The sequence below is a fragment of the Phascolarctos cinereus genome, unplaced genomic scaffold, assembly GCF_003287225.1.
Source record: "Phascolarctos cinereus isolate Bilbo 61053 unplaced genomic scaffold, phaCin_HiC Scaffold_726;HRSCAF=1367, whole genome shotgun sequence".
Lineage (NCBI taxonomy): Eukaryota > Metazoa > Chordata > Mammalia > Diprotodontia > Phascolarctidae > Phascolarctos > Phascolarctos cinereus.
This window is the reverse complement of record NW_027556098.1, coordinates 359,464,347-359,489,537: the sequence shown is the minus strand read 5'-3', so window position 1 is coordinate 359,489,537 and position 25,191 is coordinate 359,464,347. Positions and strand designations below refer to the sequence as shown.

At 43.1% G+C, this 25,191-nt stretch overlaps 2 protein-coding genes across 3 annotated transcripts in view; one reads left to right on the top strand and one right to left on the bottom strand.

The window, feature by feature from the left end:
• Positions 1 to 10,725, top strand: part of GNL2 (G protein nucleolar 2) — a 23,359-nt gene extending 12,634 nt beyond the window's left edge. Inside the window, exons 6-16 of the mRNA XM_020983629.2 lie at positions 515 to 581; positions 1,886 to 2,044; positions 2,839 to 2,952; positions 3,960 to 4,088; positions 5,044 to 5,148; positions 6,579 to 6,737; positions 6,947 to 7,060; positions 8,735 to 9,177; positions 9,528 to 9,607; positions 10,120 to 10,202; positions 10,539 to 10,725. Of these exons, the coding sequence (XP_020839288.1) occupies positions 515 to 581; positions 1,886 to 2,044; positions 2,839 to 2,952; positions 3,960 to 4,088; positions 5,044 to 5,148; positions 6,579 to 6,737; positions 6,947 to 7,060; positions 8,735 to 9,177; positions 9,528 to 9,607; positions 10,120 to 10,202; positions 10,539 to 10,691 (1,606 nt within the window). The 3' untranslated portion in view covers positions 10,692 to 10,725. The remainder of the gene's footprint in view (positions 1 to 514; positions 582 to 1,885; positions 2,045 to 2,838; positions 2,953 to 3,959; positions 4,089 to 5,043; positions 5,149 to 6,578; positions 6,738 to 6,946; positions 7,061 to 8,734; positions 9,178 to 9,527; positions 9,608 to 10,119; positions 10,203 to 10,538) is intronic.
• DNALI1 (dynein axonemal light intermediate chain 1) overlaps positions 10,674 to 25,191 on the bottom strand; it is a 23,854-nt gene continuing 9,336 nt past the window's right edge. For both annotated transcript variants that reach the window (XM_020983633.2, XM_020983631.2), the window contains 4 exons: positions 18,278 to 18,447; positions 15,047 to 15,225; positions 14,329 to 14,493; positions 10,674 to 12,600 (listed from right to left, as the gene is read on the bottom strand). In XM_020983633.2, the coding sequence (XP_020839292.1) occupies positions 12,565 to 12,600; positions 14,329 to 14,493; positions 15,047 to 15,225; positions 18,278 to 18,447 (550 nt within the window). In that variant the 3' untranslated portion in view covers positions 10,674 to 12,564. The remainder of the gene's footprint in view (positions 12,601 to 14,328; positions 14,494 to 15,046; positions 15,226 to 18,277; positions 18,448 to 25,191) is intronic.

Genomic DNA, 25,191 nt, shown 5'->3' with positions numbered 1-25,191 from the left:
CTTCATTCATTTTTGGAGAGCCCATGGGCTCCATTGTTAATGAACACAAGTATTTTAGAGGAAGGCCCCCCCAGCATCTCTGGTGGACCCCTGTGGGGAACATTCAGAAGGATGTGGACCAAAATTACACAGACTAAGAAAGCATGGACGGATTAATCCATTAGAGGGAGTTATCCACAAAAGTATCTGGTCACTGCCTCTATGTACCCTCTCCCTCTTATTTTGAAGCTCAGATAAGATAATGATCATTATAAGCTATATTTTGTTCTACAAATATAAAGTGATAGCATTAATGTGGCAAAGACTTCAGTTGAGGCCCTGCCAATTTTATATCACTGTCCTGGTCCTGCTTGCATTCAGTCCGTCAGCGTCAGTTGCTGATTGACAAACACCGGATCACTGGTGTGATCTTTTTTTCCTTCTGGTATGTAGCTGGCATATCTTAAGCATCATCTTCATTAAGTTGAGAGCGCTCTACTATTTCACTTGCTTACCTGTGACCTTTCTTATTTAGAAATGAAGCACAAGAGGAGATATTTAAAAAGGGACAGTCCAGACGAATCTGGGGAGAGCTCTATAAGGTAAGACATTGATCTCAAAGCTTCCTCAGTGCTGGGTTTCTTTGACATAACAGATCTTCTTTGAGAAAGATGACTTTAATTTATTGAAGCAAGGGGAACACACCCCTCCCCTACCTATCCTCGAGGAGGGGTGGAGCGTCCCCTTATGAGTTTGAGTGCAGCCAAGTAAGTGACAGATATATTAATTGGTCCAGGCAAATGCAGCTTTCTCTTTTTGGTGTTATGTTACTTGTAAACTGCTGACAGTCATCATCTAGGAGAATTGGAGGTAAGCTGTGGCCAAGATTTGATTGGAGTATCTGCTATAATGGTACTTCTGTTTGGATTTGTCTGATCATAGAGTCTTAAGTTAGAACTAGAAGGGATTTTACAGATTGTCTAGTCCAGTACATTCGTTACAGATGAATAAACTGAGTCCTGGAGAGGTAAAGTGACTTGCCCATTGTTACCAAAGTGCTAAGACTTGAAGTCAGGTACCCTGTTTAAATGGTTGAGTCCATTTTGCTTCTTACCCAGAAAGCAGTGGTTTTTTTATATACGCACTTGTTTATATATGTATGTGTATGTATATGTGTGTTTGTGTACACACATGGTCATAGATATGCATGTATTGGTATGTTAAGACAGACCTAATGCTTTATCTGAGAGTTAGAAACTGTTTTGGAATAACACTGGCTCTCCTAATTTAAATTCATAATTGAGGTTTTTAAGAACTTCTGTAGGCTCAAAGTACTAACTTAGTAATGAGTCATTTTAAGAAATTAAGAAAAGGGGCTTTGTTTGATAATGCACTAGAATCATATAGTAAGACTACAGACAGATTAATCAATTTTCTTTTTAGAAACTTCTATGCTATCTTTTGTTTTTATATGGTCTTCATATATATTGCAGCAGAGTAAAAGAGTAAAAAATAGTATAGTTTCTCAAAACTAAAAAAAATCCATTGTTTAACATTATTTGAAGCATTCCATAATTTTTGAAAAAAGCATTCAGTTTTTTATTGTATTTTCCATTTACATTGTCATAGTCATTGTGTCTGTTGCCTGTTCTCTTCAATTTGCATCAGATTAATCCATTTCCATTAATTGCAAGAGAGGTATTTTTAATAGACTATAAAAGGTGAAAACTCTTTGAGATACTATTTGGTCATGAGAATAGGTGGCAGTTGTATGTCTGCTTGTTACCCACCCTCCCTTCTCACAGAGCTGTTGCAGTTTTACTTGTGGGTGCAAAAATGGCACCTTTCCCTATTGAATTTTTCTGTTATTCTTTGGTAAGCCACTTTTGCCTCTCTGGATTTTTAGGTGATCGACTCATCAGATGTTGTAGTCCAGGTTCTTGATGCCAGAGATCCAATGGGTACACGCTCTCCTCACATTGAGACATACCTCAAAAAGGAAAAACCTTGGAAACATCTCATTTTTGTTCTTAACAAATGTGACCTTGTCCCAACTTGGGCAACAGTAAGTATAACCAGCCCTCTATCCAGGGACTTTATGGTGGCTCTTGCCTTAGCAGTAAGTAATTTTTGAAGAGGTTATGTGTTTTGGGGCATTTGTTGGAAGTATTACTGGTTTACCATGTTATCTGTTCTTCTTTAGTCAGTAGAGTTATGCTATTTTAAATATGACCAATTTGTGATTAGAGTGATAGAAGTGGGAATTGTACTGTTTCCCTGGGGTTGTAAGACAAGTAACAGTATATGAGTCACCATAATATCTTACATTGTCAGGGATCCCTTCATTTTTTTAAAGCCCTTTAATACATGGGCTCTCATTTGATTCTTTAAGCAGTTCTGTGAGGCTTCAAAGTCATATGCTATCATTCCCATTTTGTATATGAAGAAACTGTTGTTCAGAGAAGTTGTGACTTAACCCAGGCTATGCCAGACAACAACACCAGAGCTCCAGTCTCCTCATTCCTAATAAAATGCCCCTTCCATCATCCTGTGCTGGCTCTCTTGTGTGATGGGACAACTCACTCCCAGAAAGTGGTAAATAGGCAGGCCTTTTCAGGAGGCAGCCATCACAAGCGCTGGTCTGTTTCATATTTTGTTAATTGCATTTAGCTAGAAGTGAAGGCATTTCTAGAGTATTGTTTTACATTTATAAAACAATAGACAAAACATTAACTGTGTATTTCAGAAACAGTCCTGTAATTCATGCTCTGGTCTTGCCCTGTACTGTAAATAAACAAGTTAGAGTTTAGGGTTTGCTGTGTGAGTCTGCTAGTTTACCAGTATATTTTTTCTCTTTAGAAACGATGGGTTGCAGTCCTCTCCCAAGATTATCCAACACTTGCCTTTCATGCAAGTCTCACCAACCCCTTTGGCAAAGGAGCATTCATACAACTTTTACGTCAGTTTGGAAAGGTATTAAGAAGTGATCTGTTTCTCTTGGAGTTATTTTGTGTGAGATCTATTTGTTGAGTTAATTTGAATGTCTTTTAATGGTGTTCTTCAGGGAAGAGTGGCTATTAACCACTGAGTATTTGGCAAAAAAGCAAGTAGTGAGAGGTAGATAGTATACAAATGCCCTTTATCTAAATATTTCAGATCTAGTTTGCCTTGAGAGGTAAAGTGTGGTCTAGAAATTCCAAAGCTATTTGGAGTTGTTTTCCTTTGGTATGTGGGACCAGAGATGAATGTGTTAAGTACTGAGAGAGAGGCCTAGTGAATTGGTAGTGGGACGGACATATGATTGTTTCTAAGGATTCTCAAGTCAGGCTCAGTGAAATGTTAGTGGCTATTTCTCTCCTTATGCTGATGACTAATCCTTTCTCTGTGGTGTTATGTTGGATTTTTTAAAGTAAATTTTTAACTAACCATAGTGATTTCCTATTTATTTCTGGGTTTCACGACCTACATATTTTAAAACTTAAGACATACATATAATTTCATACAGAAGACAAAGCAGATTCTTTGACTTATTTAAAATCTGTGATTCCATTTGCTCATATACAAATGCTTTTCAGTGTGGCTGTCCTCTCTAGTCTTCACCAGACTAATGTTATTAGTTCTTGTGGCTAAAAAAATGCATTACCTAGTGGCTAGTGCTCTGGTGATAATCCTCAGCCTTGTTCGAGCCTCATTTATCTGACCCAAATACTGTTGAGCTTTCTCAGTTTGGGGGAGGATGCCTGCTCTTCTCCCCCTCACCCCCACGCCATCCCATTTATGTTTTATTGTTATTATAGGATCTTGGATTGAAAGCTGGAAGGTTCCTCCATGGGCATCCAGTCCATCCCCCTCATTACTTGTAGGAACCTTGGTTTTCTTCTGCAGTGATGAGATTAGGAGCAGAGATAAATAAGTAAAAATCCCCTCTGTGTTAAGGTTTTTTTAATTGTGTATACAATTGATTGTGTTTTTTCTGACAGTTGCACACTGACAAGAAGCAAATCAGTGTGGGGTTCATTGGCTATCCAAATGTTGGCAAGAGCTCTGTGATAAATACTCTGCGTTCCAAGAAAGTTTGTAATGTGGCTCCCATTGCAGGAGAAACCAAGGTAGGTCTGTTTGGAAAGGGAATCTTGTGGTTATATGTCTCTACCACAAAAAAAATGGAGATTGCCTGGATCCCTGGGGACTCCTATCATTTTCTGAATGAACCTACTTTGGAGGGTTTAGCCTTGTAGACTTAGTTTGGGAGCAGGAAACAAGGACAAGAGATCTAACTTGTTGGTGTATTGTAAGTTTTTGCATGTTTTGATAAAAGTTAAAGAGCATTTTATAGGCCAATGTGAGGCTTTGGCATGATTGGGTACATGCCATTCATATTTGCCTGTTTTTAATTTTTCTTAATCCTACTTTCTACCTCAAGCAAAATTTAGCCTAAGAAAATGTCTGAATTTAAGAAGAAAAAACACGGTCATTCCTGTGTCTGGGTTCTGGCCATTGGGGGTACTAGCCTTGCACACAGGGTGTTTGGAGAGCAGTTTTCTTCTTCGTGGAGGGAGAAAGGGCAGATTTGCTCTTAAGATTTCAGCACTTTTAAAAAGCAGGGGAAAGTTTACTTCTGAAATGGTTTGAAATTTGTTAGCATCATTTTTACTCTATTAGGTTATAGAAACTTCTTTACTCAGTGGAAGTGTCATGTACATGGCACAAAGTACAAGAGGTAATTGGCAGTTGGGGCAACTAGTTTGTGTAGTGGATAGAGTGCTTGTCCTGGGGTCAGAAGGACTCCTCTTCCTGAGTTCAAATCCAGCCTCAGACACTTACTATAGTGCTCTGTGACCCTGGGCAAGTCACTTCACCCTGTTTGCCTTGTTTGCTGAAGAAGGAAATGGCAAACCTCTCTAGTATCTCTGCCAAGAAAACCCTAGATGGGGTCACGAAGAATCAAACACAAGTGAAGACAACAGTTGCTATCCTTGGGGTCTCACATGAGGGCGTAGTGGATCGATTGCTTGTTTAGGACAGATTCCCAGGAAGGCTTCTGACTTTTTGGTCTGTCTTCAGGTCTGGCAGTACATCACCTTGATGCGTCGGATATTCCTTATCGACTGCCCAGGTGTGGTTTACCCTTCTGGGGACTCTGAAACGGACATTGTGCTGAAAGGAGTGGTGAGTGTTTGGTCACATTTAATTATGACCTTTGGAGGGAATTCTTCTGTGGGGGGTCCTTTGGATGACTTCTGCTTTATTCACACAAAAGTAGAGGTCTGTCAACACATGATGCTTAGCAGGACCTCTCTACTCCACTTTCCCCGTCTCAGGAGTGGGTGAAATCCACGGCATCTCTGGTCAGCATCGTCCCACAGAGGATTTCTTAGTGTATACATGGGATCCAGAAAGAAGCTGGATCTGTGTTTATTCTGGGCCTGTGTTCATACTTCTGGGTTTGAAGAGTTGAGTCATTTTGGAGTCTAGCTGTTTCCTTACTTGTTTCTGCATATAACCAAAACCACTGTGTGGTTCCTTTTCGCCTTTAAAGGTGTTCATGACTGTCTCCTGTCCCATTTTAAACTCCTCCTTCCTCATTAAACTACTGCAGTCGTGCAGCATTGGCAGGCTGCAGGTGACTAGCAGAGGCACCAAGGGAAAGCCAGCAGCTGGAAGTTTGTGAGAGAACACTCAGTTCATGGCTCTTAGTCCTTAGGGCAGCTCCCGGCGGTGTCGGCGCTCGTTGAATGGTGTTGAAATCTTTTAGCAGCCTCAACGTTGGATGTGGTTTGAACGACGACAGGTCTTGCTTTTTCTTTTTCCTTCACCTCTTTGTCATCCTTCCCACATTGCCAGACATGCTTTTTCTAGTTCATGGTTCAGATCATACATCAGGCCACTGCTTGGCACTCCTCACTCCTTATTCTCCATTGAATACAGTTCATACGCTTTTGCCTAAAATTCAAAGGCCCTTCAATCTGGCACCATCTTAACCTCCCAGCTTTTTCTCACTTGACTGATTCCAGGGAAAGATTGCTGGGTTTGGAGGTAGAGGACTTGAGTTCAGATCCCAGCTCTGCCATTTACTGTCTATGACCTTGGGCAAGTCACTTCACTTAGTTTCTTTATGTGTAAAATGAAAGGTTTGGACTAGATGACTGAAATCTATAATCGCATGTATTCTAGAGTCCAGCCCAATTGGACCACAGGACCAACTGGACCTGTACACCCTCTGCTTCGCTGCCGCCATGCTTAGAGAATATCCTCCTGGTGCCTACTGAATTCTTATTCATCTTTCAAAGCCCAATTTAAAAATTACCTCCAGAAAACTTTTCCTGATTTACCCTAATTGGAGATCATGTCTTCCCACTCTGGACCTCATTTTGCTATACAGTATTTATCGTCATTTTTTAAAAAACATTTGTATGTATGCTAATTACTGTAATCTCCATAAGTCAGGTACTGTATCTTATTTAAACTTTCTCTCCCTCAGGGCTTAGCACAGTGCTTGTTCTGTAGAGTCTAATGTTTGGGGATTGTTTAAAGTTTAACTGGGTAATGTTTTTTAAAACTATGATAAAGCTTGCAAGCATCAATTTATTATTTTCTAGGTTCAAGTTGAAAAAATTAAGAGTCCTGAAGACCATATAAGTGCTGTGCTTGAAAGAGCGAAGTCAGAATATATCAGTAAGACATATAAAATTGATTATTGGGAAAATGCTGAAGACTTCCTGGGAAAGCTAGCCTTCAGGACTGGAAAGCTTTTAAAGGTAAGTAGGAACATCCCCAAAGTGTAATGTTCTGTCTGGTGATAAAACCAACTTCTATGTGCTTAACAATGTAATATGGAAATTAATTATGTGATCAGTAATAATGGAGCTGAAAAGTGAGGTCTACATAAGGGGAACTGGCATATAGCCATTCTGGGGGCTAGCTTTGTTCAGTGTCCCTGATGAAAATCTGTTGTGTGACTTTTCAGGGTGGAGAGCCTGACCTGCAGACTGTGGGCAAGATGGTTCTCAATGACTGGCAAAGGGGCCGAATTCCTTTCTTTGTCAAGCCACCTAATGCAGAGCCCCCTTCATCCTCCCAGGTAGGAATGAGGTAGAGACCACACTGGGAGATGTTGATATTGATTTACATGCTAACCTCCTCTGCTGCATTCACCTGATGCTTGATTTCATGTTGTAATTTTACCTGTATGACTTCTGTTGTGCTGTGAGGTCCACTCATCTTTTCTAGTCCGTTAGGCAATTAGCATTTGGAGTTTGGTAAACAAATATCATGTGGCTAAGTTTGGAATGAGTCTTAAGGGATTGTTTATGACAGGTATTTGCTGAAAATATAATTGTTATGGCACATGTAATTTTTGTTAGGGGGAAAAAAACCCAAAACTTTGATTTTCATAGCGCTCCCAGGTTTGTAAAGTGTGTTACATTCATTATCTCATTTGAACTACAAAACAACACAATGAAATATGTACTACAGAGATTGTCCTCGTTGTACACGTGAGAAAACTGAGGCTCAGAGAGCAGAAGGGACTTACCTATGGTCATAGAACCATTGAGTGACAGCGTGGCAGTTCAGACTTGAGTTTTCCACTCTGCCCTGTTCACTCGACATCACACCTGCCCTGCCTCAGTTATGGTGAGGGTGTGAATGGATCCAAATGTGCTTATAGGACAGGTTTGGATGAAAAACCTCATCTTTGATTTGGGCTGACAGAAGGTAATGGAAGATGCTCTTGATCTTTCTCTTGCTGAATTCTGAAGGCCCTCTGTTCACATTTATCCCGTTCCTTTCTCTACTCTTCACTGCCTCTCTTTCCATTAGCATTTTGACCTTCAGACACGTACAAGACTTCCCTGACCCTGAAAAAACTTGTTGCCCCAAGATAACTTTGTATTTCTGTTTTGCCATTTACTGCCACACCTCTTGATTTAGGGTTTTGTACTGCCTCCCTTTCTATGCTTAATTCTACCTCCTAATCACTGCCCTTCAGGATGATAATGTTCTTGATTCTCACCAATAATCTCCATTGCTAAATCATAGGTATCACAGGATTTTTAAGTTAAAGGGACCTTGGAGATCATCTGCTACAGCTAGGTGGCGCAGTGGATAGAGGCGGGCCTGAAATCAAGAAGACCTGAGTACAAATTTGGCCTCAGACACTTAGTAGCAGTGTGACCCAGGGCAAGTCACTTAACTCTGTTTGCCTCAGTTTCTTCATCTGTAAAATAAACTGGAGAAAGAAATGGCGAACTGCTCCAGTATCTTTGCCAAGAAAACCCCAAATAGGGTCATGAAGAGCTGGACATGACTGAACAGTAACAACAAAGACATCACCTACATTCCATCTCCAGCACACAAAACACACACTCACACTATTTCCATGACTCTGTTTGCTCTTCCCAGACACTTACTGAAAGCCTGAGTGCTTGACCTTGTGATCTTCTCTCACTGCGTTCTACCTCTGAGACAGCATTCCTTGTGTTGAAGACCTAGTTTTCATGTTGTGTTTAGCATTGAATGCATGTTCTCTATTAGAATATGAGCTCCTTGAGGGTAAGGACCACGGTTTTGCCTGTCCCCAGCACATAGTAAGCACTTGACAAGTGCTTGTTGACTGCTATTGGGTTAGACTAATTCTGTGCCATGACTTTGGATTTAGAGTATAGATGGGGTCTTAAGGGTCCAGGGAAAAGGCAGGCCTTAGATAGAGACTGTAAGGTAAAATCTTCATTCTTAGCTTTTGCTTTTTCAATAGTTCCCAGCATCCTTGGCTGTTTCAACAGCATCACCCCATGAAACCAAGGAAGGGGGGGAAACTGAAGGTCAAGAAGCTACGGTGGTGGCTGAAAGGAATGAGGAAGAGAAAGAGAGCGATGACACACATGCTGAAATGAGGGAGCTTCTGGCACGTGTTCGACAGAACTTTGGCAAGATCAATGTCATGCCTCAGTTTACGGGAGAAGATCTGGTTCCTGTGGAGATCTCAGACAGCGATGGAGAATTTGATGACTCTTTGGGAGAGGAGGAGGAGGAAGTGGAAGAAGAACAGCGTAAGGAAGAACATAAGGAGTTAAACCAGGCATCCCAAGGAGATGTAGAAATTGGTACCAAAGCAGTTATTAAAGCTCTGGATGAAAAAATTGCTAAATACAAGAAGTTCTTAAACAAAGCTAAAGCCAGAAAGTTTTCAGCAATCAGGTAACGTGTCATTGCATCTGACAACTGCAGTTTGGGTGTGAGGCCTGCTTTTCTTCCCAGGTTATGTGTTATAAGGTCCTGGGACAGTACATAGAATGGAGTTCACTTTTATCTCTAAATAATAACAACATATAAATAACATTCAGTTAGCTGAGTTACAGAGGCTTATTCGTTTCTTCTTCAAGTATAGAAATAATGAGGGTATTTCTCTTTGTTGACAGCGGAGCTTTCCTAAAGGGTTTTTCTTTAGCCAGATGAAATTGTGTGTGTGTGGCTCAGGATGTTGTCTTTGTTATATGGTGAGAACCTCTGCTCTCTGGGTCATTTCATTGCTTTCCTTTCTCTTGTAGAATTCCCAGAGGACTTACCGAAAAGGTGTTTTCCAAATCTGAGCCCAGATCCAGAGAGCAAGATGATATAGAAGAAAAAGGTAAAGTAAAAGTCATTTAAACATGGTTTCCCAATTGAGTAATGGAATGAGCATTGATTTTGAGAAGGCATCCTCTGTCCTCCTTGGCTTTGACATGTGGCTCTGGCACACATTTACTGGGTGATTCTGTGGAAGTCACTTAATATCTCAGAGCTATAGATCTTTCATTGTCATTTTGTGAAGAAAATGTTTGGTAAATTTTAAAGAAGTATGGAAATTTGAGTTATGTATGATTTTCATGTAATAGTAATGGTAAAGGTAGCCTCTGTGTTTTGTCACTGGATTTTTTCTTTGTGCACACTGAAATTTCCTGAAGTGTTTGTAGCTGGTATTGCCCTCTTCATCTAAGGATATTATCACAACTTCAGTAGCATATTCACTGAGATTAAATGGAAAATGCAAAGAAAGTTTTCTAATTTCCTTCTTTGAGAAGAATCCAGTATTGGTCCCAAGCCAGTCATTTAGTCCACAGCCTTGTAGTTTGTATGTTCAAGTTACCATTCCTTTTTCAGGACATACCAAGAAAGGAAAAAAGAGAAAGGCACATGAAGAGGAAGAGCCTGAAAATAAGTCTCCAAAGCTTACATCGAAGGCAGTAAGTTTTCTTCATTTTCCTCTACCCCAGGTGCTTGTTATAAAGACCACAGTGGAAACCCTCATAGCATTAATGTGACTTTTTGAAATTACTAGCCTGTCAGGGAGCCAGAGCCCTGTATTGTGACCACAGTCCTAGTAAGCTTGGGGGTCATTGACATGTTCTAGAAGTAAATTAAGTAGCCGAAACAAGGCATGATTACAGGACAGACTTCTGAACTAAACTCACATCATCTAGTAGCTATGGAAGGCTGTTCAGGAACATCCCACTGACCAGAAAGAAATGTCCTTTTTGTAGCTTTCCTGGTTTGACACTTGACCTTCTTCATTCTTGCAGCGAAGGCAAGCAGACCGGCAGAAGAGAGCCAAAAAGGTTGGGGTTCGCTACTATGACACTCACAACGTGAAAAACAAGAATAGGAACAAAAAGAAGACCAGTGACTCAGGGAGACAAAATCATCACCACAAACAATTCAAACGGAAGCAGTAACTTTTTAATTAGTTTATTAAAATTTACAAAAATATACGATTAGTTGTGTACATTTTCTTCATGTAGTTTGTATTTCCAAGACCACACTGCTACTGTTGTGATCTGACATTAGAAATCAATCATGTGTACTTGAGAAAACACACAAAGAAATACTGCTATCTTGACTAGTTAAAGTCATATTAGGTGATGGAAACCTTAGGGATTTTCAGGGATACTTCAAGTAACCCTCTGAGTCCTGCCAAGAGGTAGCTTTATCATGGTACTTAGCTAGCAGATGTAGAGGAAGAATGGTTGTCTAATCATTTGTTTGTTAGATCAGAAACATGAGAGTCTTGTGAAATGGAATACTTTCAAGAAATATTTTATGTAGCCTAAACTTAAGATACAGCAGCATCAGCTTCCTTCAGGAACTCGAGGTGCTGGGTGGCAGGTCCAGAATTTGGAATTCACTTTCAGTGAATAGAGTGCCATGGATACTCACAGCCCATGCAAATTTTCATAGCAGAGTCTGAGAATTGCCCAGTGCTAGGGAGGCACAACACCTTTTCTGAGTCTGAGGATGGTGAACGTGTAGTGCCTGCCTTAATGGAAGCAAATGGTTCCTGCAGGATATGGCCCTTTTTCAAGCAAATCTCCCCACCTAAATAGTAATGAGCGGGATTCTGGGTTTCCCCTGCTGACAAAGAGACCCACTTAACTAGGGAGGTTCCTTCTCCAGCTGCCCTAGGTGCCAGTCTCCATGAAGAGCAAGTGCCTGTAGAGCCTGCCATGTTAAAAGTCTTTGCCATGCTACTTGGAAAAACTAGTTTGAACAGACTAAACCCATTTGGCCCCAAATAGAAATGAGTCAGTTCTTTTTCCCCTCTTAGCTTCAATTTTCATTTACTAGGCCATAAAATAACCTTTAACAGGTATAGTGCTACAAAAATAAAGAAACCCAAAAACCAGGGAACCTGATTTTGATTTATTTTACTTTCACTTGAAAGTTTACCCTCCTGAACAAGAGTGGTAGCCATTCCTGGTCAGTTCTCACTGATTGGTTTACCAGTAGTAATAAATCAGAGTTGCTTCCCTGGGGTTTTGATCATCTCTGATTAATTGGGCATAGCTAATTAGAGGACAGGTCCTCTTTCTGCAGTCTAAGAGCAAGTACAACAACAGATACTTTCTGAAATAGGTTGCTGTGCCACCTTGGTGTCTGTATGTGGCCTCCCCGTGATAGACGTCTGTGACCCAGATTTCTTTCTAGCAAATACCTAAACAAAGCCACAAATGTTAAAATCTTACTGACTGCTGGCACCTTGAAACAGTTGAGGCCATAGTGGTTGACTGATGAGAAGGGTTGGGCTAACTGGAAGCAAAGCATAAAACAGGTCCTAAGGACTACAGTTGAGTGGGGAAAGACAGACCCCAGACAGGTGACCCTTTGGAGGAGAGTGGAAAAGGTAGCAAACATTGGGAGAAGCACTGAAAAAGAGAGAAGTTTGGAAAAGTAGAGTTCAAAGGAGAAGGAGCTGCTTCACTTGGCTAGAGGAGTAAAGGTGGAACAATGGCCACTTCAGCCCCTGAGCTGGACAGCCCTTGCTCAGAGGTCTACGTTGAGCAGTGCCAAGTGGACTCTCAGCTAATTCCAAAACTGTCTGGCAAGCCAAATGTGGAAGATACCTGGGAGACATGAATTCCCATCATCCAGCCTTGGACATTACCACCAGATCTTGAGGTGTTTTCAGGGCATTTAGGCAATGGTGTAAATGTTGCATGATGATTTTTCTGGAGGCCAGGAGCGTGGGCTGGTTCACTCACTGAACTGTAGCTTTTTATTACAGGGGACTTTATATAGGGATAGTTCTCACAGGGGCCCACATGGAAATCTTCACTTCTTTGGTGCAATGATGCCTTCTAGTTGGGCCTGAAAAACAAAAAACAGAAGCCATTACATTTAAGTTGGAGCCTTCTTCCCAGAGTCAAGCACTCCAAGGTGAAAAAAGTCCCTGAAAAGAAGTAGCTGCAATAGTCCAGACAGCCAGGCCCAAGGTTTTTAGGGTTTGGGTTTTCTTTTTTTCATTCCTAACATCATATTTTCTAAATTTGTTTCTGGCTTGGCAGCATGGTCTTGCTGCATTAGGAGAAACCAGAGCTGCTCTGGTTTGCATACAATGGCCAGGCTCAGGGTATAATGTAAAGCATTGAAGAGGAAATTGAATAAAAGTTGTTGAAACAGTGGTTTCAGGACTCACATTTCAGGCTTGACTGTGTCCACTAAATTAAACATTTGGCCCTCCAGTTTTGGAACTCAGGAGTTGTGTGCCAGGTGGGAAAAGGGGATGTGGAATAGCAAATTCTCCATCACTGAGACAACTTGACGCCCAATTAAAGAAAACTGCTACTAGTGTATAGTTTGTCTCCATTTTGTAAGTCAAGCTGATGGTGCCCCGAGAGACACCTGTTCTGTTTAAAATAAATCACTGTGGTAGGTACATCTGTCCTGGGGTGGGGAAGGCAAGCAAGCACTGCTTTTGAAGCAGGACAGCTTTGTGCTCATAGAAATAACTCGTGTCTAAAGAATCCTTCTTCCTAAGGATTAGGTAGTTGCTAGGATGTGTTAGAAAGATGCTAAGGTAGCTTCCTTTGCTTTTGTTATTGCAAACTCCCTGGCAGATTAAGATACACCAAAAGTATCTGTGAAAGACAGGAAAAGATTTACTCTCAGGACTACTTATCTGCCTGTAAAGATTTCTGGATTGATCTTTTTCTTCTTAAAAAGAATTTTGAGTCACAACAGCAAATCAATTTTCGGCAACAAAGACTGATACCACTGGAAGCAACACTCCCTTTTTCAGATTGAGTATTTTTGGTGTGTGGAAGCCCGTGTCCCTGCCAATCTCAAAGTTACAAGCTCCTGCTAGGTCTTCCATTAAGGAGAGAGGAGAGACAGTGGGAAGATCCTTCTTCCTAGAGTGCCTTTGCCGGCCAAAGCCCAGAAAGACCTCCCTCTAGAAGATAATGCAGCATTCTCCCCAAGAGAGCCTTCAGTGGTGGGCAGAGGAAAAGCAGCAGCAGTGGCCGTTCCACACTCTCAGTGGATGACAAGCCATCTTGGCTGTGTTCCTCTCTAGGTAGATAAAGGGACTAAAGCAGAGAAATAAACAAATGGCCAGCTCTTCTCACAGCATACCATGAGGAGACTTAGAATTGTAAAAGTTTTTTCTTGCCCCTCCCCACTCTGGGGCCTTTCCTGACCAGGTCAAGCTCTGGCCTAAGGGACCTCAGATAAAACATCCATGTGCATTTGAAGCCTGGCCCTTCTGAATGGGAGTCTCTAAAATGTCAGGATGAGAAAATGTAATGACTTGCCAGGGAGGACTTCCTGTGCTGTTATTCTGTTATTCAGGGGGAAATGTTGCCCAAACCAGAGGCTCAAAGGTTTTAGTTGTGGTGGGATGTAAACCTCACTTTCTTCCACACCCACTTAGGGAACAGATTTCTCTTGAAGAGGGAGCTATCCATCTGAGCCCTGGGAGGTAGGAGGAGGGAGCCAGCCCATTGCTTTCTCCTACCAAGCTAGAAGAGAAAATGTTAGGCTATGGTTGGCCCTCCAGAGAATTAGGTTCACGACCCCAGAAGTGACAGGCCTCACCTTCAGCTGCTGATTGGTCCGCTTCAGGAACTGAATCTCTTCATTGTGTTTCTTCTCTTCAACCTGCCTCCTCTCAATCTCCCGCTTCTCAGTGGCCTCACACTTAGCCTTCTGCTCATTTACTTGCCTCTCCAAATCTTTCTTCTCTGTTTCTAAATCTGCAATCTGAGCAAAGGAGACATTTCATTTCCTCACAGAGGAGGAAGCCAGAATGGGTGTGTGTGTGTGTGTGTGTGTGTGTGTGTGTGTTGTGTGTGTGTGAGAGAGAGAGAGAGAGAGAGAGAATGTGCGTGCAACAGGTTGAGTTAGATCTAAGTTCATGTATGAAACCAAGGGGAAAATCCCATATTCCCAGAATCTTTACTGCCACCCAGTGGAATTCCAAATTGTTGACACCGAAGCCCAGGAAAGAAACCCAAAAGTAAACTCCACCATATGCTTAGAAGGTGATTGTGATTTAAAATGGTGTGACCTACTGAAATATAAATGATGAGATTTATATGAGACAGGACTGTTTGGCATAATTTTGCTGTGCTTTCTGAGAACATGAGGAACATGAGGAGTGTCCTAGGGGACTCCAGGAGTCTAGAATGGAGGGGGACTTCTGCCTCCTGGACCGAAGTTGAACAGAGGGGCGCAGGAGAAAGAGGGGACAAGCATCTGCAGGCTTGGCCATGGGGGGCAGAGAGTGCACGATGAGTCCCCTCATCCCACTCACTTTCCTCTCCATGTCGGACTTCCCTTGCTCAGCTTGGAGTGCCTTCCTCATGCCAAAGGCCACGCTGCTTTCATACAGGGTCTGATAGGCTGCGATGGTCATGCGGATCTCATCCCGGACACGCAGCAGCAGCAAGCCCCGCTCTGCACAATTTATGGTCACTTCTCTGATCAGCTCATCTTCCAAGACATAGGGAGACACACACACACACACACACACACACACACACACACACACACACACACACACACACACACACACACACACACACAAAAAGAGGTCAGTGAAGACAGCAGGTTGGAAAAGGCAACTTGGGTATTATCAACCATATTTTCTCCCAGGGAAGAACGCTTTTGACTGCTTTTGACTCAAACTGGGGATGTGGTCCAAGGTAAAAAAAAAAAACAGTTCAGGGAAAACTGGGGGGGCACTCTCTCTCCCTCATGGGGCAGAAAGGAAGGAATGTGATGACTCACAGAGTCCATTCCCACCAGACCAAGCACTTCTCTGATGGAGACAAAATGCCAAAACCAAGGTTTGTGGAGTACCAGGCAGTCAGCCTAGGACAATGCCCTGACAGCAGGCCGGAGTTCACCTCTCTGTGGAATTGAGGAGTTTTAAGATATGTTGAGGATACAAGCCCACTACTCAGTATAATTGTTATTCCCATATCTACACTGGGGTTTTTCAAAGGGCTTTTCTCACAAACACCCCCAAGTTACCTTACAGATGAGTGGAAATGAGGAGCCTCCCAAGAAGCTAAGTGACTTGCCTACAGTTATACAGCAGTAGCTGGGCTGGGACTTGAGCCTAGATCTTCTGCCTCCAAGTCCAAAGTTGGTGCTGTTTGGGGCACTTTGCATCCTCACACCCCTCCCCAGTCAGTAGCAGAGAAGCAGATGCCAGAGAACCCCAAATGTTAGAACTGGAAGGGCCCCAGGAAAGCATCTCATAGAATCTTATGCTGGATAGGAATCCCACCTCCAGCCTCCTGAACAAGCTGCCATCCAGCCTTTGCCTGAAGCCCTCCAGTGAGAGGCTAAGAGCCTGCTGTATCCAGAGGCAACCCATGCCACTTTTGAAATTGTCAACATTTCTTTGGGGCTCATTCTGGGCTTGTTCATTTGTTGCTTTTCCAGGTTGTCTGAATACTCAGTGTCTTGATCCTCTCCTTTTCTGTTCTGTTAGTCTAAGTTTTTAGAGAAAAATTTTCCTCTGAGAACCATCTAAGCTATACCCCCTCAATGAGTTTCAGTGTCATTCTCTTATACATGGAGGTTGGTAGAGTTTATGATTTACACTCTGATCCTCTCATTCTATGTTTAGATATCTTTCATTGTGAGGAAATTTTTCCCTACTTGGAGCTTAAATCTTCCTCTCTATTCTCCACCTGCTTACTATGGCTGGTACTGTCCTCTGAGGTTAAGCAGAAAAGTTCTAACCTACTTCCAAATGGCAAATTCAACTGTCGTGCGCACTCCAAGGGTTCTCCATGGATCCTTGTAAGGCATGGTACCTAGTGCGATCAGAACCCCCTCATTTAACAGCTGAGAAAACAGAGGCTCATCTTGGCAAGGGGAAGTGACTTGCTCAGGTCAGACAAAAGGTTAATGACACCACTGGATCTGAACCCTGTGCTCCTGCCTGACTCCCAGGCCAGTGCTCCTTCCACTACAATTCAGCATTTATTACCCATCTATAACCATTTATCAAGCAGATGCTGTGCATGGTGTTAGGAAGTCACTTTTTTCTGTAGGAGACTGGGAAGGCATCCCGTATGGCCATCTGATTGGTTAGGCCTGGATGGGGCTATTGGGCATCTCAGTTCTCCTGGGGTCCTGATTAGCAAGTGCCTAGCCTGACCCTGAGAAGCTGGGGAGCATCCAAAAGGAGACCTCTTGGTGAAATCTCTTGGCGCCACTCAGTTTATCAAATGGTAAGCAAATTAGTCTCTGAAATAAGTTTCTGGACTGTGGTCTGAATGTGGTTGGATTGTATATTTTCAAATCACCAAAGAGTTCTCTTTTCCCATTCCAAGCAGCTTCTAAACACAAGCAGTGACTCCAGTTGTAATGAGGGTACTGACAGGTGAGCTGAGGCGAGGTCAGAAGTAAGAGGCGTCAGCTACTCCATGTTCACGTGGCCTGGTCACAACGCCAGGGGAATGGCCGCCTGAAGCTGCCGAGGTGGGCACTATGGGGCGGAGCAGTCTGTGAGGTGCCCAGGGCCTCCAGAGGCCAAATGCATGAACACCAGTATTAAGGGGGGTTTCTGTAAGGAGATTTGTGTTCATTACCAAGGAGGGAGTTGAATTAGCAGAGGGGACCACCTTGGGCTTGGAGATGGTAGACTACTACTAGAGCTGGATGTGACCTTGGGCCTGGTACTTTTAAAAAACCACATTTGTCCCATCTACAGAGAGTATGAGTATTTTAATCAAACAAATGGCAGGAGTTGTTAAGGCACAAAAATCAGTGGCTTTGTTTATACACAGATTTTTAAAAAAGAATTTCATGTAACAAAAAGCAATACCCTTAAAGGCAAAGAAACAGACTGGCAGAAATTATCTTCTGTGACTATATCAGATAAAAGCCTGATATTTAGAATCTATAAGAAACTGAGACATATCTCTAAGTCTAGTCCACCCTTCCTGGTGGTCTTGGACCTCTTATCACAGCCCCCCCTCCCTTCCAACTCTCTGGGACTGTTTCCCCTCCTCACCTCTACTTTCTGGCTTCCTTGGCTTCCTTTAAGACTCAGCTCTAATCCCACCTTCCACAGGAAGCTTTCCCAGTCTTCACCACGCCCCACTCCCACTGCCAAGCCCGCCCTCAGAGGTTAGCACTCCTTTACACTGTATATGTTTTGTATGCACGTGATTGTTGGCCAGTTGTCCCCTCCATTAAAATGGCAGCTGTCTGAAGGCACAGACTGTTTTTGCCTTTCTTCGGAGGCCCATCTGTGCACGGTGCCCGGCACACACAGTGAGATCCTCATGAATGCTTGCTGACTTACTGACAACCCCTCTGGGCTTCAGCACCCCAACTGTGAGAGCCCCAGTTCCGATGCGCCATAGCATCTTCATAGCCGACGACGCCAGGGGAGGAAACCCTTCGAGCTCTTCAGAGGATGAAGTCCCAGGTGGCCATTATCACGAGCTGAGCCCAGCTGGGTGCCTGTGCTCCCCCTGCTCCCCACGTTGCCCACCTTGCCGCCCCCAGACACACTCACCGAAGCACTGTGAGTACAGCTCCCTGCGCACTGGGCAGATGCCAGTCTCGCGAGCCTGGCGCTGCTGCAGCTTCAAGTCCAGCTGCTCCTGGAGACGCACCACATCCATCCTGGTGCTGGGGGTGCTGGACACCTGCTGGATCCATAGCTGAGTATCTTCCACCCACTCTCTGTGGCGCGAACACACAAACCAGGGACAAAGTCAGGAGCAGAGGTGGCAAGCAGACAGGCACCACAAACTCACTGAGCTCACAGCAGACGAGATGATAGGCCCTCTCACCAGCTCCAAGGCCCAGGACTTGGGAATCCCAGAATCAGAGACTCATCGCACTGAAGACTGTCGAAGCTGGAAGAGACCTTAGAGACTATGTGTCTAATTCAGCCCTTTCATTTCACAGCTGAGGAAGATGAGTTTGCCCATAGTCAGACATCTAAGTGACAGAGCTCAGAGCTCAGAACGGAACCTAACATTTTGGATTCCTAAGGTCAGGTAGTCAGCCATTAAGCATTTATTAAGTACCTACCATGTGTCAGACACTTTGCCCAGCACTGGGGATACAAAGAAAGGCAAAAGACGGTCCCTGCTTTCAATGACCTCACAGTGTGACGAGAGAGACAACAGGTAAATAACTAGGCACAAAGAAGATATATGTAGAATAAAAGTGGGGACAATCAACAGAGGGAAGGAACCAGCATTAAGGGTGACTGGGAAAGGCTTCTTGTGAGTGGGATTTTAGCTGAGGCTAAAGCCAGGGCGGCCAGGAGGCAGGGATGAGGAGGGAGAGATTCGGAGGCATGGGGGACAGCCATGTCTGAGGAATAGCCAGGAGGCCAGCGTCACTGGATCATGGAGTCTGTAAAGGGCAGGCAGGTGTGAGAAGACGGTGAAGAGGCTGACAGGGGAGGGGGAAGGAGGAGAAAGTAATGAAGGGCTTTGAATGTCATTCAGAGGATTTTTATTTTTTATCCTGGAAGTAGTAAGAAGTCACTGGAACTTATTAAATGTGTGTATGTGATGATGATGATGATGATGATGACTGCACTTGTGCTTTTAGGAAGATCAATTTGACAGCTGAGTGGAAGATGCATCGGGGAGAGGAAGAGACTTGAAGCAGACAGACCCACTCACCAGCAGGCTGTTACAATAATCCAGATGTGAAGCGATGAGGGCTTGTATCAGAGTGGTGGCAGGGTTAGAGGAGAAAAGGGGATGTATGCAAGTGATGTTATTAAAGTAAAATCAACAGAACTTGGCAACAGATTAGATATGGGGGATAAGGGAGAGTGAGGAGTCAAAGATGACACCCAGGTTTTAAGCCTGTTGGAGATTCTCCCATGATAACCCTCAGTCACCAGAAGGCCATGCACAATGGGGGTTCTCTCCTGCTTCCCATGAAGAAGCATCTCAGGCCCTATCACTGGGTTTCTAAGCAGCTTCACCTTCCTCCCATCCACTAACTACCGCTTTCTGGTAGCACCCCAGCTGAACCCAAGTCACAGGGTAAAGGAGCAAAGTTTATTTGAGACCCTTCTCATGTTCCTTTCTTTGCCTCCTCCTATCCTCTTAGGTGTTCAGATGTCACATCTACTGTGGCCTCGGACAAATCTAATTTTGTCTACTCTCACTACTTGGCTGCTAAGTGTCATTGAAGAAAATCACAAAACTGAGCTAATTTCACTCTGTATAAATTAATTGGCTATAACGTCTCCTGGCCTCTAATTGCTTCTTAACAGTCTTTCTACTCCACTATCAGGGTGCATGGGGTGTGCAGGGAGGACTAGCAGCTTTGGTGTGAGGGCTACTCATCCACCTCTGGTTTCTACCTGTCACCCAACTCTCACCTGTAACTCCAAGAAGTTGTAGCATGTGCAGCAGCCACACCCTGGTACACCATCTCAGCAGATGGGCTAACCCAGGTTGAGGGCAATTGACAGGCCTCAAATCCATCAGTGAGTTAGGGGCATGTCTACCCGAAGCAAGTGAAAACCCCTTGCAGAATGGGCAGATGAGAATAATTTGTTGCAACGGCCATGAACAGAATTGGTGTGCTATGGTCCATGGGGTCAAGAAGAATTGGGCAAGACTCAACAACAGCAATGGTTTGTTGTTAGCACTTTCTGTAGCTTCTGATGGTGTTAAAAATCCACCCCAACCTCTATCCTGGACACTGTCATTTCTTGGTTTCAGAAACACTCTTTCGTGGTGTTTTGCTTTTTTTAATTCTCTTCTCACTCCAAGCAACTTCTAACTAGACATGGTGACTCCAAATGTAATTAGAATGCCAACTGGCGAGCCAGGAAGAGTCCAGAATCAAGACTGATTATTTTGCAAACGTAAATTGGTTCTCCTACTTCTCTAGCTGCTTCTCGTCTAAACCTTCTACTATGGGTGTTCCCCAATGGTCAGTCCTTGGCCCTCTCTATGCTCTTTCCTTTGGTCATGTCATTCACTGTCTCCATATCACCTCCCACATCTAGGCAGAGGACACCAAGGTCTATCCTTTCAGCTCTGACCTTTCTCCTAAGTCCTAAATGGGATTTTCAACTCATGAATGGCCCACCAGCAGCATGTCCAACTAAACAGGTCCAAGGCCAAGCTCTTTATTTCCCATGCTAAACTAGTTCCTTCTGTGGCACCACCATTCACTTTGGCTCCCATATACACAATGCTGAGTTTATCATTCAGTCTTTCCTCTCCTTCACCACCATATCCAATCAGTTACCAAGTACCATGGATTATATTTTTGCCACATCTCCCATTCTTCTCTTCCATTCCATTCCTACTACCACCCCCTCATACAGGCACTCATTGCCACTCAACGAGTTTACTGCAATACCTTCCTAACAACTATTCCTGCAAATTCATTCTTCACATAACTTTAAGAGTAATCTTGCTAATGCATAGATCATACCAGTCCTCTGCTCAAGTCCCTTTACTGGCTTCCTATTGCCCACCCAGTAAAGTCCAAACTCCTCTGCCTGACATACAAGGACTTCTGGTGTCATTCATCTTACCTTTCAGCCCTATCTCATGCTTTTCTCCTCCAGGGACTAGAGCCATGTTCTCACACCAACATGCCTTTGCTAGAACCATCCCCAGTGTTCAGCTTCCTCTAGGAAGGTTTCCCTGATCACAACCTCCAATCAATAATTATATTCTTGCTCCAACCTGAACACTGAACTTTGTGTGAATATAATTTGTTGTTGTTGTTGTCGTTTGCCCTTTGCTCTGGAAGAGGACCCATAACATCAGGAGGGCGATGTCTTGACTTGAGTGAACTGGATTGAAGTGAGGCAGGGCTGGGCGAGGTCGTCAGCCTCACTCTTTCCTCTACGGCCATCTGAGTCCAGTGGCAAGGCAGAGATCAGGACAACTGGAGATGACCCCAGATGCAGAGGGTGATCTTAGTCTTTTTAAGCTAAGGTTTTTGCCAGGTCTCAGTTTGTCTGAGGCAACACTCATTTAGTGATTTAAGGACAGGTAAGAAATGAGGCAAAAGATAGCCCACTTTCCCTACTTAAAAAAAAAAAAGTAAACTGGGAGGGGAGGACCCTCCTTCTTCTGTTCTGGCCAGAACAGAAACAATTGCTATTTACACTCACTCTGAGTCATCAAAACCCAAACAATGACTTAGGGAGGCTCGGGCTGGGACCTATTATTGGTCAATCAGTGAGAGCCAGAGTGATTGGGTTTAAGGCATGCTCAAGTACTTCTATTTGAATCCCAATGGCTTTATCAAAGCCTGGTTTTCCAGAGCTCTATTTCAAGAAATCATTTCTATTAAACAAACATTAAGCCATGTGTAAAGCACTGTGCTATGCTAATCCACTTTTGCTGTGAAATTGCATATTATAGTTATTTGTGCCATACTCTGCCCCCCCACCCACCCAAAGCGTGAGCTCCATGATAGCAGGGACTGTCCTCATCTAAACGTTAAAGCTTCTCTAGAGCCTAACACAGTATCCTGCTCAAAACAGGCACTTGATAAATGCTTAAGGTGTAGAGTTCTGTTTCCGGGCATGGTCAAGGCAGAAATGAGTCACTCAGGGAGCTCACAGTCTGTCAAGAGAGAGTAAAAAAGTGAGTAACTCACAGTCCAAGGTTTTGATCAATGCTGACCAAACTATAGCTGGAAGAGGCTAGATTACTATGGGCTAGGCCCAATTGGGACAGGCTTCCAAGGGAAGGTGGGACTTAAGAAGGGGAGGAATAAGGATGGATAGAAAGCACAGTTAAAGGAGACCAGAGAGGATACTCCAGATAGTTAGAAGTGGTCTAAGCAAAGATGTGGAAGATAGAAGGCACCAGGTGTGTGTAAGGCACTTACCTGGCTGGTCAATCTTTTGCTAGTTATTATCCCTTACCCATATTTGAATCAACCATATTGTGAATTATCCACAGATAGTTTTTACCCCTAGAATTCTACCCCACTACCTGCACAGTCAAAACCTAGAATGCTCTGAGGCTATCTACTCATGTTATGCTTCTCATGCATGCAAGAAATGCACATTAACACTGGGCACAGGATGTCACAGAGAAAGTCTCAGTACAAAAAATATTTATAGCAGCTCTTTTTGTGGTGCCAAAGAATTGGAAATTGAGGGGATGTCCACAAAATGGGGAACAGCTGAACAAGTTGTGGTATATGAATGTAATGAAATACTACTGTACTCTAAGAAAAGACAAAGAGGTAGATTTCAGAAAAACCTGGAAAGACTTACACAAACGGATGCAAAGTGAAGTGAGCAAAACCGGGAGAGCACTGCACACACTAACAACAACACTGCTCAATGACCAGATATGAATAACTTAGCTCTTCTCAGCAATACAATGATCCAAGACGATTCCAAAGGAATCATGATAGAAAATGCTATCCACGTCCAGAGAAAGAATTGATGTAATCTGAATGCAGATCAACGAATTCTAGTTTTACTTTATTTTTTTCTTGTTTTTTTTTTGTTTTTGGTCTATTTCTTCTCTCACAACATGACTAATATGGAAATATGTTTTACATGATTGCATATATATAACCTACATCAAATTGCTTACCTTTAGGGAGGGGAGAGGGGAAGGAAGATGGGAAAAAATTTGGAGCACAATTTTTAAAAAAAGGATGTTAAAAATTGTCTTTACATGTAATTGGAAAAAATAAAATATTACTTATAAAAAAAGCTGATATGATTTTATCAGTGGAATTGATATTAAAGAAGACATATTACCATCTGTTTTGCTGATGGACCCAAAGGACCTGAAGGTTTTCCATTTGATGTGCGGATAAAACCTCTATGTATTGTCCCTCATTAGAATGTGAACTCCTTGAGAGCAGGAATTGTTCCCACTTTTCTATTTATATAGAAATACTTACACAGGTCATATGTGCTTAATAACTTCTTCCTTACTGGGAAAAAAAAAGTCTCAGTACAACAGACAGATCTTCAAGTCCCAGCCCACTATGTACCTAACATGGCTCAAAAAGAAAAGAAAAACAGAACGAGCAGAATCAGAGGCTTTTGGAGTATGCTGTAACAGGTATCAACCAAGGGTCACAGAATACCAAGGCTAACCCATCCCCCTCATTTTATTTTACATATAACAATACCTCACACTTCTGTTGGACTCAGAAGTTTACAGTGCTTAGAAAGCTTATTGGCTCCATGTCACAGTTGTGGACATTGAGGCTCAGAGAAGTCAATGGATGTACCCAAAGTCACACAAATAGTTAAACATCAGATCAAGGAGTTAACCCAAGGTTTCTGATTCCAAGTCTGACGATCCTTCCCCTAACCATGGTGTCTCTTGACCTCCCTCTAGAGTGCTCTGACTGCCTCCTTCAGTTCTAGTCCCAGGCTTTTGTCCATTTCTCATTTGCTCAGTCTACCCCACCCTCCAATCTGAAAAGGCTTCCATGACTCCTAGTCCACCCAGCTATTGTTTCATCTTTCACTTTTTCTTGACTGCAACACTCCTTGAAAAAGCCGTCTACCTCTCCATCTCTGACCTCAGCCCTTACTGTCTATTTTCCACTAGGTGATGCACAGATAGTTGCTGACCCTTTCACACCTCCCCCCCTACCCCTTGACCCTGGGACCAACTAGGTTTTTTCAAACAATCATTGATTGGGACATGGCCACTCAAACAGTTTATATGGTCAAGGAGTCACCAACTACAACCCATCTAGGGACATGCTAGATTCCTGGGCCTTACTATCTATTGTCTGGTTGGCTGTTGTCCTTCCTTCTCGAAGAAGACCAAAATGACATCACTATGTTAGAGTCAAGCTAAAGTTCGACCTTATCTATGGTAAAACCACAGAGGCCCTTACTGCCCCCATGTGCTTCCTTGTGGCCTGCTGCTAAATACTAAGGAATCCTGGATCTTCTCATCTACCTTTCCTCTACACCCTAAGAACCAATGGGCCTTCAGTCTATCCCTTTTTAACTAAAACCTTTTATATATGTTGGTTTCCCCTTAATGTGAGCTCCTTGAGAAGAGGGACTGTATTGGTTTTCAATTTGTATTTTCAGCACTCAGCACAGCGCTTCACACATAGAAAGGAGTAACAAATGCTTTTCTATCCCATTCCATTCCATTTTCTAGAGCAGCTACAATATTACAATAATAGCTCACATTTATATAGTGCTATCAACTGTACAACAGCCCCAAGGGAAAGGTGTGCAGAGATTATTAGTTCCACTTCACAGGTAAGAAAACTGAGGTGGGGCAGCTAGGTGGCGCAGTGAATAGAGCACCGGCCCTGAAGTCAGGAGGACCTGAGTTCAAATCCGGTCTCAGACCAAACACTTGACACTCACTAGCTGTGTGACCCTGGCCAAGTCACTTAACCCCAATTGCCTAAAAATAAAAAAAAAAGTTAATTAAAAAAAGAAAGGAAACTGAGGCCCAGAAAAGTAAC